Raw genomic sequence first — 12,699 nt, forward strand, 5'->3', positions numbered from 1 at the left:
TTCCTGGGTTAGTGTTTCTGTTGTGTGGTGTGTAATTGCTGGTGAATATTTGCTTCAGGTTGGGGGGCTGTTTGTAAGCAAGGATTGGCCTGTTTCCTGCATGTTTCTCTTACATGTGGCAATGGTTGACCCTCTGCACAGAGCTAACCCAGCTCTTATGTACAGCCTCTGTCTCTGGTCCATGTGCTTCAGCAGAGCTGGGAAGCCCCCATCTCTCCTTTGACACGTTTGCCTCATCTGTGGGCCCCTGTGTAGTAATAACATTATTCCATGGCTGGCTGGTCCAGCAGTTGGGAAACAAAATCAGAGTAACTGGCCTTAGGTTGTGGTATTGATGGCTTATCAATGAATTGGAAAATGCCTTTCATGGACAGGGCAATTGTCTGGAATGCAGTACAAGGCTGCCCTCAGGCAAGCTTAAACGTGTTCAACTCATAATGCAAAATGAAAATCATAATTAGATACAGATATATCCCACTCTGTAACAGAGTCATTTAAAGGTGGCCTTCAAAGAGAAAAAACAAACAGGCTTCTAGGCTCATGATGTAGAAATTTTTGTAAAATGAAGCAGAAACGAGGGGTTCAACTTGTTTTTAACAGTAGACATTCAGGTCTTGTCTACCCTGGAAGATTTTATGGCAGCATGAAATTGTGACATTATAAAACACAAGGGACTGAAAGCTGAGGCTTGAGTGAGGAAGGCATTTTTAATCAGACTGTTTTAAACTCTGTGTTTTTTATTTGTTCTTGTTCACGTGTATTTACCTATGTGTAAGAGGGTGTGAGATAAAGGACCCAGGGCCAGCTCCAGGCACCAGCCCAGCAAGCAGGTGCTTGGGGCGGCCAATGGAGAGGGGCGGCACGTCCAGCTCTTCGGCGGCAATTCGGCGGCAGGTCCCTCACTCCTTCTCGGAGTGAAGGACCAGCCGCCAAATTGCTGCCGAAAACTGAAGCGGAGGTGGTAGAGCCGAAGTGCCACAGATCGCAATCGTGGCTCTTTTTTTTTTTTTTTTTTTTTTTTTTGCTGCTTGGGGCGGCAAAAACCCTGGAGCCAGCCCTGAAAGGACCTCTTTGTTAAATCAGTACCCCCATGTCACATTAAAAGCCCATGAGGTGTCTGAGTTCTGCAAGGCAAGGCCATAGGCTGTAAAAGAAGCACTTGACAAGCAACTGAACAAGCTCCAAAATGACTGGCAAGTTCCAATGTTTTGTGTTGCTAAATATAATGGTTCTTTGACTGTATGCTCATTATAAAACACTATTAATTCAGTATTAGAGTGGTAACAGTCAGTATCTATTACCTTTCTGGTAAGAAATATTTGGAAAAATGGTAGTATGAAATCCTGGCCCCCTTCTAGTCAGTGGCAGTTATGCCACTGAATTCTATGGGTAAAATCCTGGCCCCAGTGTATTGTATACCTACATTGCATTAGTGTAAATCAGGTCTCTTAACCAGGGGTCCGGGGCCTCCTGTGGGGCCATAAGCAGGTTTCAGAGGGTCTGCTAAAATAAACCAGAAAGCAGGGCCAGTGTTAGACTTGCTGAGGCCCAGGGCAGAAAACCAAAGCCTAAGTCCCACCGCTTAGGGTTAAAGCTAAAGCCTGAGCAACTTAGCTTTGCAGGGCCACCTGTGGCACTGGGCCCCAGGCCATTGCCTTGCTTGTTACCCCCTAGTGCCAGCCCTGGCTTTTAATCTACTGGATATGGAGAAAAACAGTTGTTGTGGCACAGGTAGACCAGGGAATTTTTATATCATGTTGGGGGGCCTCAGAAAGAGAGAGGTTGAGAACCTCTGGTGTAAATGACTACAGAAAGCGCAGGGCAAGGGAGAATCAGATCATTTCAATGCTGTTCACACCAGGCTACTGTGCAGTGGCAAGTGCCTTTGCATTCTGATGGTGTTTGTAAACCCCTTTCTCTACATTTCACGATTTCTGCCTGGATGTAGCCAGGCGACTTTCTATGCTCTTCAACGTCTCCTGTGAGACTGAGTGCACACTTATCACCCTTAATGCTTGCTGACATGGGACTGTAGGACCAGACCCTGTCTTCCCTGTCCTCTGTCATCTTCAGTACTTACTTGCTACCCCTCATCCAATACAATGCCTTTCTTTTTTTCAAAACTCAAGGAAACTTAAGCTGGTTTGCCTCCCTCCTAAGTTGTCTGGATCACATCCTCTCTGTCCCATTTCTCTTTGACAATTTTAAGGAGGTAAGAGATTTTCAAAATAGCATGAGCATGATTTTACATCTCATGTGTATTCATGGTGAAACTGATATGGTGGAGGGTTGCTTTGACTATCTGGCTGAGATGGAATGAAGGGACAAAAAGGTTCCATGAGAGTTGGAAATATGTGTCAGCTGGGTTATTAGCAAGCAGATGAGCCTAGAAGCTGGATGAGATGTGCCCAGCTAAGAACAATAATAAAATCCATCTCCAACTAGGGGTAGATGGGCCTAACTAACTGCTGTCTGACTAAGAGATTCAAATTGTGAAAGTATCAGCAAACAGAGTTCTTGTTTTATCCTAATCTAAATGGGATAACTGCAATTTAGGCCCATCTCCACAGGCTGAGGGGGTGGAAGAATGCAAGTGAAGTGATGAGGTAATGTTTTTAATAAAAGACCCTGTAATCAAGGGTTTTTATGTAACAAGCCCTGAGGCTCTGCCATTCTCTTTGCTGACCCTTCAGAAAGCTCAGCTTGCTGTGTGCAACAGGTTCCAGCCATTTGTAACTTTGTAGGATCACAGCCTTGGACCCAGCCAAACGTAGCTAAGAAAAAGAACTGCCTCCTTCCCAAGGGCAGAAGGGACTGAGGGACACACACTGAGGTAAGTGAGAATCTAGCCATTGATCTCCCTGGGCGCAGGATGGAGGCTGGACTATGCAGAGGTACATGCCCTGTTAACCCTGCCTCCACACTGGCCTCTTCCGCTCCTTCTGTCATTGCCCCAGCGTTTCCCTGCACCCTTCACCTGGAACGGCGGGAGCAGAGTGATTAAGAATGGGGAGGGCGACAGTGCTCCTGCTCCCGCTCCCGATTGGTGGGTTCGGGCGGCGGATTCGGTCGCCTGGATTGGTTGAGCCTCTCCCGAGGCGGGCAGAGCCGCGCAGGCCACCGTTGTGATTGGCTACGCGGCGGCGGGGCTGCTATAAGAGGCGCGGCAGGGGTTAGGGAGGGGACTCAGGCGTTGGTGAGAGGTCAGTGCGGGTCTGGTCTCTTGTGTCTGGCGCGTGGTAGGCTGCGGCGCGCGACTGAGCAGCGGGATCATGGCGCCGGTGAAGGCCGTGTGTGTGCTGAAGGGAGAGAGCCCCGTGACGGGCGTCATCAACTTCGAGCAGCAGGTCAGGCCCGAGGAGGAGGGGGTGTCCGCGGCCTGGGGCGGGTTTGCGTAATCCCCAGGGGGAAGGGTGCGGGGTGCCGCGGGGAGCTCGGGGTCGGCGGGGCTCTGTGGGGCGGGTGGGAAGTGCTGAGTCACTGCGGGTGGGGCGAGCCGCGCTGGCTGTGCGGGGTCGGGGCTGCGCTGCGGGTTTAAGAGGCTGCCCGGGGTTACTCGGGTGCCTGGATGCCGGAAGGCAGAACAAGCGGTGCCGCCGCTGTCCTGGGGGAGAGCGGGGCGCCGCCCCGCACCAGCCGCCGCCCGTCCTCGGGTAACCGCAGCCCGCGGGGCAGACACCCTGGAAAGCAGCGGCTACAAAGAGACGTGCGCGGTCAGTGGACACGCGCCGACTCCCCGGTGTGGCTGGGCTGCGAGCGGCGGTGCGGAAAGGTGGTTCCAAAGTACGAGCTCTTCCCGCTCCTTTAATGGCTCCAGAGACTATTGAAAACGGGCTCTGATAAGCTTTGCTGCTGCCTGTGGCGTAGGGATGGAAGCTGAACGTCCCCCTACATAGCGAACCATGGTACGGCTTGAAATGGCTTTCAAGAGCCAGTCTCCAGCCACTTGGGATCGGTGGGGACAGAGCCGCACTAGAGAATTGAACTGTTTGTGACTGAACTGGCTAAAGTGCAAGTGCTTCAGTGTCTCTACTGGCTCTACTAACTAGGTTCAAGTTCTGCCCATGTTCTCAGTAGCACTTGCATAAATCTAGGTTGCTGTAGGCTCTGTGCATTCTGGGAGACTTAGCAAAGCCACCAGTGCGTAGGGGACATTATTGGTAGGACTGACCGAATCATTTCAGTTTGTCTACATCCATATTTGTGACAAAACAGCAGTTGAACTTAAGCTTTGAGTTACTAAACCTGTTGAAAGGCTGTCATCTTAACTAGTTATTACACCAGTTGTAGACCTGTCTACCGTGCCCACATTACAGCACAGCTGCACTGTGACATGGGCAGTGCAGGACACGCTTTATCATTGGGGGAGAGCTCAGCTTTTAAAAAAAAAAAGCTACCACCCCTCATTCAGGGAGGTTTATCACCCAGAGCTGTCTGTACTGGCGCTTTTCAGCACTGAAACATATCACTTGGGGTGGGGGTTGTTTTTTTCACACCCCCGAATGACTACACTTTTAGTGCTGAAAGTGACACTATAGACAAAGCCATAGAGCCACTCTGGATGTGAAGTGTCTTATGGGCTGAACTATGCAATAGTATGGAAAACTGGGAACAAGTTTGCTTTGAGTGTTCTCTGCGGTTGGGCACTGGCACCCCCTCTCCTGTATCTGTGCTGGCATGATGCCGTTGATTTCAGTTGGCCTCGATGTAAATGAGGAGAGGAGCAGCCATGCCACCTCACTGAGCCAGTGTTGCTCTGAGATCATCTTGGCCACCCCTCCGCGCAACCAGTACTTGACAAGACTTTTGTGTGCTAGTGCTCCTTACTTGAAGAGGGCATGTATCCATGAATGTTACTCAAATAGTAATAAGAACAGGAGTACTTGTGGCACCTTAGAGACTAACAAATTTATTTATTTATTGATTGATTGATGCTCTAATAAATTTGTTAGTCTCTAAGGTGCCACAAGTACTCCTGTTCTTCTTTTTGCGGATACAGACTAACACGGCTGTTACTCTGAAACCTGTCAAATAGTAATGTACATAACAATGATTCCTGGTAAACAGGGCCACTTAAAATAGTGCATGCAGAATGTAGTTTCATAACTGACATATTAAACTAAAGAGACAAGGCAGGTGAGGTAATAGCTTTCATTGGCCTAACAGGAGTTGGTAAGAGACACTTTTGAGCCATGCAGCTCTTCTGCAGGTCTGGGAAGAGTGACAGCAAAATGCAAGGTGGAACAGCTTGATTAGCATAAATAGTGAGCACCTATTGTAAGGGACCATTCAAGGTAGAATGGCCTGTTAATGCCTGTGCAGTTATAGGATAAAAGGGGGCGAGGTGCTTATCTGGTGTGTCCAGTCCATGATTTTTAGTGTCTAGCAAAGTAATGATTTTAAACTCCCAGGCTCATCTTTTTGAAAGTGTTGTGCATGTTTAAAGCAGTTAAGCAGTATTCAGTACCATGGAAAACCTTTCTTGGACAGCATACTGCTTAAACTCTTGTTTTCAATCATAATGATCAAAAGTAGCACCTGCAGGAGCCTAAATTCTTCTGCAAATAGAAATTACTAAACTGCCTATCAAGGGGGCTGAAAACAGAGATGATCCAGAGGTTACAATATCCTTTACATAAGTTTCCAGAATAAACTGAAGCTAATTAAAATTACTTCCAGGCTAAACATATAAAGGAAAATCACTGTATTTATACTGCAGAGTTTAAAAGAACACCTTAAAGCATGAAAATAAGGTAAAGTGTATACACTTCCTTGAAAAGGCAAATACCTCTTGACAAGGGTCTTAAAATATGGATGCCAACAAGATAACTTTCTTGAACAGTGATTGTGCTGTGGAATTATAATATAGAAACCAATTCTACTTTATAAATAAAGTGGTCAGGTCAAAAGACTGCTTTGTATCTTCATTTGAGGCTTGAATCAATAAGGCTTAGCACCTGTATTGCTGGATGGACTGACTATATTTCATGATAGTTGTTCATAACTACTGCATCAGTTTTTCACAAGTACAAAGTGCTGTACAAACGATGGGACTGCAAGGTGTATTCTCTTCATTGATTAGCAAGCCTCAGTTACAGCTTTATCTGCTGCCTTAAAACTCTAGAAGTCCAACTAATTGTTATAGACTAACAAAGAAATAACTTTTTTTCCATTTGAAGGATAATGGACCAGTAATGCTCTCAGGAAGGATTACAGGTTTGACTGAAGGAAAACATGGCTTCCATGTCCATGAATTTGGAGACAACACAAATGGTAGGGTTCTTGTCTGGGCTTTCTTGCTATAGTTAAACTGCATTCTGACACCTTTAAGTTTATGGCACTTGACATGATTGTCCTTAATATGTCTTGTGGGCCTATAAAACTACTGTAGTGATACTCGTACTGGAATCAAATTCCAGTGTAAATTCAGTTTCTGTGTACTGAAATAAAAGGAAAGCAATATAAAATGGTCTGTCTGCTAGTTGTTGATAGCAGTATCTCACTTTAAGAAACTGATGGTATATGACCACTGCATCTGAGCTACCAGTATTCTAACACAGTAGTTTTAAATCTGAAAGCAAATAGGCAATGGAATGGAACGTGAGGTCAGCTAGCTCAAATTTGAATGTTTAACTGGTCTGTGCCCACAACTGGGTGGATAGACTTTAAAAGTATCATTTTCAGCTGAAGCAAGGATTGACTCACTGGAGTTTTAACCTTCCATATCTATGTAGGTCAATCTGAGGAAGCTTGTCCTGACAGTACTCTTTAGATACCATGGATAAAGCACTCTGGAAGTTCTCGAAGCATCTCTTGTGAATAAACTGTAGTGGGTGTTCAGGGCAATAGTCATTCCACCATATTTGAGTGGAAAGTGTCACGTCCTTCTTACAGGAAATGGCTACTGAGTTGTATTAAACTTGTATAAGACATCTTGCTGGGGAAATAGGTAAATTTATGCATCAGAAAGACTACTCTGTTCTGCATTAACTTTTTACTGAAGACTGTAACTTGTTACAGGATGTACCAGTGCAGGTGCTCACTTCAACCCTAATGGCAAAAACCATGGTGGACCACAGGATAAAGAGAGGTGAGCATCAGTATTTAACTTCTTGCATTCTATGGATCTCTACTAGAGATAAGCTGGTCTTAACACCAGTTGCTCCATCACCAACTGTCCCCCTGAAACTAGTGTAAAGTTCACCCTATGCCATTGGCCTTCCTCAGTCTTCAGCCACTGCAGTCCATTGGCGATTCGGAACTGCAATATCTGGCTCCACCTCCCCACAGTGCCTGTTATAGGAGCTGGGAGATGCCCTCTGCCCCTAGTAAACACGAGGGAGAAACTGTTTGAGGAGTGGAGCAGACTGCAGTCTTAAGCTATATGTGCAGTGGAACTGCACAGTAGGGGATGGGGAACCATGAATGGGAGTGTCTGGGGAGAGGGGTACTGGGAGATACTGGTGAAGGTGGCATGGTGGGGACTAAGGGGGCTCACCTACAGGAATAGAAATCTTTGACAGCTGTCGGGGTTGACCACACAATTATATGGATGTTTCGCACTGGTACGAATTTGCTGAGGGCTATATCCCATGTCAATCAATTTAAGTATTACTGTGTGTAGCCACAAGGTGCACTTGAACTAGCTGATACCAATCTCTAGTTTAGAAAAGGCCTTAAGTGAACTCTATACCATTCTGAAAAGCACATCAATATGTGGAGTGGGAATTGCTGTTTAGTTATGGGCCATAAAAGTTAAGGATCAGTGTAGAGGCTTGATAGCTCTGTGTACCTAACACTACCAAGCTGAGCCAGGTTTTGTTCCTTAGAAATTCCAGCGGCCCAATTGTGTTGTCCTGTATGATGCCCTTGTGAATAATTGACAAATGACAGTGTGTCCGGTACTTGAGAGGACCATCCTCTCATCAGAACTGGCACTGGAGTAGAGAACAGAATTGCATCTAGATCTGTTATAATGGTGGCAAGTGGAGTGAAGCCAAAAAAGTGGAGTTACTTTTGTGAATGTTTACACTAGCCTGACTCGACTACAGCACTGTAGCAGGTGTTGTAAGCATCTAATTCAATAAATATTTATTTGTATATGATGGAACTGAATGTGCACTTTTTTGTGCAGTTAATCCTATTGATCAAATACTTCATTTAGGGTTTATAGTAAATGTGGTCACTCATTCCAAATGTTTCAACATAACTTCTAGGAGTGTCCCAAATCAACTTCTAGCAAAGTTAGCCACACCATAAGCATGGCTATAATTGTCAGACTAGCCAAGCTATTTTTCATTTGACTCCATTTCTGCATTAGAGCAGAGCTTTTACCAACCCTTTAAAATTTCTGCCATAGTTCTAGCAGACGTGGGTGTGATTAACTTCAGCATTTAGGTGTTGGCTGTAGTGGCCTGCATAAACTTTTATTGCTTATGTAGTCAGTTTTGTAGGCATCTTTGGAAAAGGTTACAAAATAGGAGTCTGGAAAACTAGACTTCTGAGCCTTCACTGTTTTAATAATAATAATTAATAAAAGAAAATCCTTCAGTATCAAGTTAAAGACCATTTAAAAACCTTCTAGATTCCCGCTCCCCTCACCCCCCCCCCCCCCCCAACCAAACAGCATAGCAATTTTAAAGGAAAATTGTATGCCTCAACTAAAACTCTAGAGGATTCAGCAAAAAAATATTTGCGGGGGGAGACTATTGACCTAAGCATTCTCTCTTTAAAAGCTTCTGGTATTGGCTGCTGTTAGTCTAGTCTGGTATTTTGATTACTAGTCAGAATAGTGATATTCATCTGTCTCCAAATTATATCTCAAGATGCACTTCTAGATTTTCAAATTTCTGGGTAACTAGAGCAAGCACAAAGTCTTAGTGTCTTGCCTATAGTTTATTTTGCAATTCATAAAATACAGATGTCAGAAAAGAAATAGTACAGGCAATGATGCTAGTACAAGCAAAATACAGCCAAACACTAACAATCTCAAATTGATATTTGGACATGGTGAGTTTATGTACACTTCTAATTTAAATTGTACACCAAGGGTATTCCACTTTTTTCCCTCTGGAAATCCTAATTCTTCTGGAAAATCCTGGACTTTAAAGAACAAAAACAAATCTAACCTGTTCTTCTTCTCCTCTCCTCCTGCTTCTCTTCCCCCTCCCCCCCCCCTGCTTATGGATGCATGTCCTAATTATTGAGAATCAGATAATGGGGAAACACATGCTAGGGAGAATGTTCCACAGTAGGCCAGAGCCCTGGAAAATGCCAGATAAGGTCACATCTCATAAGAATAGAATAGGAAAAAATGGTCACTGATTTTTATATTCCAGATCATTTGAGGTACCAAACTTTTTCCTCTCAGCTGGGAGCTTGCTTTGATTCAAATAGCTGTTGACAGCAAGTATTGTGGTACTGCATCAAACACTTAAGTGTGGCTACTTGTGCCCTTGTCAGTAAGACTCAGACACTAGAAATGTAAGCCAGCTTAGAGTTCTGCCTTCTTGAGATGAATAACTTTTTAAGTGGAAAATGTTAGTATGGTAAATGGGGGCAGATCAACTTTACCAGCTGGTGAATTTTGATGAGTTTTGCAAAGATTTTTGTAGGCTGGACTACCATCTGTCCTGGTTAAGCCATGTTTGTTTGTTTGTTTCAACATCTGCATGTTCATTCCCAGGCAGAGCTCTGGAGACCACAAAGCATAGCTAGTGTTTTGAAGTCAAACTGAACAGTTTCTCTGCCAAAATGTTGGCAGATCACCCTTATCCTTAAATATCTGATTCTTTTAAATATTGTGAGGACTTAAGTTGGGGAAGATGGGGGTAGGTGGCATGCTTTACTCACTATTTCAGGTCAAAACCTAGTACAAATGACAACTCAACTTTTGTACTAAACAAGAAACCAGGAATCTAACACCATGTCATTCACTACATGGAAAAACTAATAATGTCTCAAGACTCAAACGATTATTTCTGTGCATTCTAGGCATGTTGGAGATCTTGGCAATGTGATTGCTAATAAAGACGGTGTGGCAGAAGTGTCAATTAAAGATTCTTTAATTTCTCTTACGGGACAGTTTTCTATTATTGGACGCACCATGGTGGTAAGTATCAGCTGACTATCTGTACTAAAGTCTTGTTGTGAGACTGAAATTTGGTACAGTGCCCCCATATTACAGAATCTACCATTCTTCGACTGAAAAATCTGAACCAAATAAGCTGAATCAGTGACCATTTGTAAATGGACGCTATAATATTAACTGAACAGCACTATTAATCTAAATTGGGTGTCTAAGAACAAGCTAAATGTCAACACTAGCATTTCTGGATATCCTTAACTAATTCTTCAATTCAAACAACTTTTTGGGGTTTCAGAATCTCTTTATAGATTACTACTGCAACAATTCTGGTTTTGCCAGCATGAATCTGTGATGCCCTAAAAACAGGGACCGTCATGACTGCAGGTTATTGTATCTTTGTTTAATGACGTTACCTGAAGCTTTGCAGAATTTGTGTGAACACACCTGCTAATAACCAGCATCCATAGCTGTGTACAAGTCATGCTGAAGGATGACTTTTCAGCCTCAAACTTTTAAGCTGATCTGCATTATTGACTTTAAAAGATGTGCAGTAGTTCTCTTGCATGAATTGTAGTTCCAAAACTTGAAGCCTCATTTAAAATGAGACATGGCAAACTTGATGTATGAGTTGCATAATGAAGGCTTGTGTGGAGGGGAGAAGATACCAGTTTCAAGGTGGAAGGTTAAAATCTACTTGCACTTTAAAGGACTAGAAAATTGTGATCCATCTTAAAGGAAGAGGTGGGAAGATGCTGAACATGTTGGAGCTCTTGAGCTACATATTTGTAGTCCTTCCCTGATTTCTGATGTCACCTAAAGGATTTCATGAAGAATTGGTGTCACTTGTCACACAGACTACTCCAACTACTTGATTTCTGCAAGTGGTGTCTTCCTGGCTGGCAGATGGCTTCTGGCAGGCTAGATTCTGAAGCTCACTCACTCCCTTCTTCACTTAATTTTTGCTTCTTTCCAACTCTCTCCTGCCAAGTCTCATTCAGTAGGTGAGATACTAAAAAAAGTTGGCTAGAAGAAACTGTGGATCTGGTCTCTGCATTGCTTCCTCTAGTATTTAGGCATGGCTTTCAGGTAACTGGTTTGAGTACAGGTAACTTGATTCAGTGAAGGATTTGACAAGAGGCACTTAATAGTGATGCTGCTAACCTGTGTTAGCAGCTAACTTAATTAGTGCCATAACACTCTAGTTGGGTATTCAGTCACTCTGGATCTCTATTGTAGACTACTATAACTTAATGCAAAGTTCTTGTTCAGGAGATATACTGTGCAAGGTAACTGGTGTGATGCAGTTGCATCACTGGATTGTGAATGCACTGTAAAATCACCACTGTTGTATTGGCCTGCATCAGTGTTTGACCAAGCAGAGAAATGACTTGTGCCATCCATTAGGTTTACAGCACAGGCACTAGCTATGAATGCTTTAACCTACTACTGGCTATTGAAATCTTCCTGTTGGCTTGGGTCCCTGTTGCAGGGATGAATTTAAATCTTAAATAGCTTAATACTCCCCTTTTGGGTAATGGTGCCAAAATATTAAGCCTAATTTTTTTTCTAAATTTGGATTTTAACTTGATTGGAAATTTCAGCTTGCAAATAAGTCAATTGGCCATAAGAGTAACCTCTATTTCTTAAAGAAATACTATTGACACTCATGCTGAGTACTTATGAGCAGTCAGGTGCACTTTAATATTCAGCACAGAATTATTTGAACCTTGCTCACTCTAATTAAACTCTTATCTGGAAGTGCTTAACTTCTAAGACACTGTTTCCAGCAACACGAGGGAAGTAGAAGTATCTTTCCTCTCACTTAATCTATAAAAACTAGGCTTGCCTTGGTGATATGAACTAGAATTCAGAGGGAACCACTACCACTTAAGTTGCATGGCTAAAGGTTGAAATGTTAATATCTTGCCATTTTAAATGGATTAAGAATTAACACTGCTTTTTCTTTAGGTCCACGAGAAAGAAGATGACTTGGGTAAAGGAGAAAATGATGAGAGTTTAAAAACTGGCAATGCTGGTAGTCGTCTGGCTTGTGGTGTTATTGGAATAGCTAAGATCTAAATACTGACTACTTAGAAGCACTTAAAGTGGAAATAAGTAGGCTATATAGCTATGTACATCTCCCTGAAAACATCAATATTTTGGCCTTGTTCTGGCAAAAGCTTTCTTTAATCTTACTGCTACTTTCAGTCTATGTAGTGGCTAAAACAGTATAAAGATTGACTTAATTTTGTACAATGTGTACTGCAATTAAAATGTTGATGGAAATATATGTAGTTGTATGTTCATCTGTTCTAACATCATCTCTGTAGGAGTAAAACACTCCTAAAGATGGATAGGGTCAATATCAACATGCATCTATGTAGTGGCTTCCAGTTCCTAAACCCTCAACAGGTGCAGAAGTTACTTAAGGCCTATGAGTGAGCACTGTAATACTAACTGTAAAACCTTCTATAATGAAGGGACATAGTTATACACCAGGGTAACAGCTGCACTGAAAGTCATTCATTCAACCCTTAGCATCATTGATCATGTAAACAGGGTTCCCCATATGGATCCACTTCTCTAGTCCAGTCTGGAAGACCAGAACATTA

At 43.3% G+C, this 12,699-nt stretch overlaps 1 protein-coding gene across 1 annotated transcript; it reads left to right on the forward strand.

Annotated features, from left to right (window-relative positions):
• The first annotated feature begins 3,178 nt into the window (after positions 1 to 3,178).
• On the forward strand, positions 3,179 to 12,377 carry SOD1 (superoxide dismutase 1). Its single transcript, XM_054047983.1, has 5 exons — positions 3,179 to 3,347; positions 6,180 to 6,273; positions 7,021 to 7,090; positions 9,994 to 10,111; positions 12,056 to 12,377. The coding sequence occupies exons 1-5, from the start codon at positions 3,273 to 3,275 to the stop codon at positions 12,164 to 12,166; spliced, it is 468 nt and encodes a 155-aa protein (XP_053903958.1). The 5' UTR covers positions 3,179 to 3,272; the 3' UTR covers positions 12,167 to 12,377.
• Positions 12,378 to 12,699: the final 322 nt, after the last annotated feature.

The sequence above is a fragment of the Malaclemys terrapin genome, chromosome 1 (genome assembly GCF_027887155.1).
Source record: "Malaclemys terrapin pileata isolate rMalTer1 chromosome 1, rMalTer1.hap1, whole genome shotgun sequence".
In the NCBI taxonomy this organism is placed as follows: domain Eukaryota; kingdom Metazoa; phylum Chordata; order Testudines; family Emydidae; genus Malaclemys; species Malaclemys terrapin.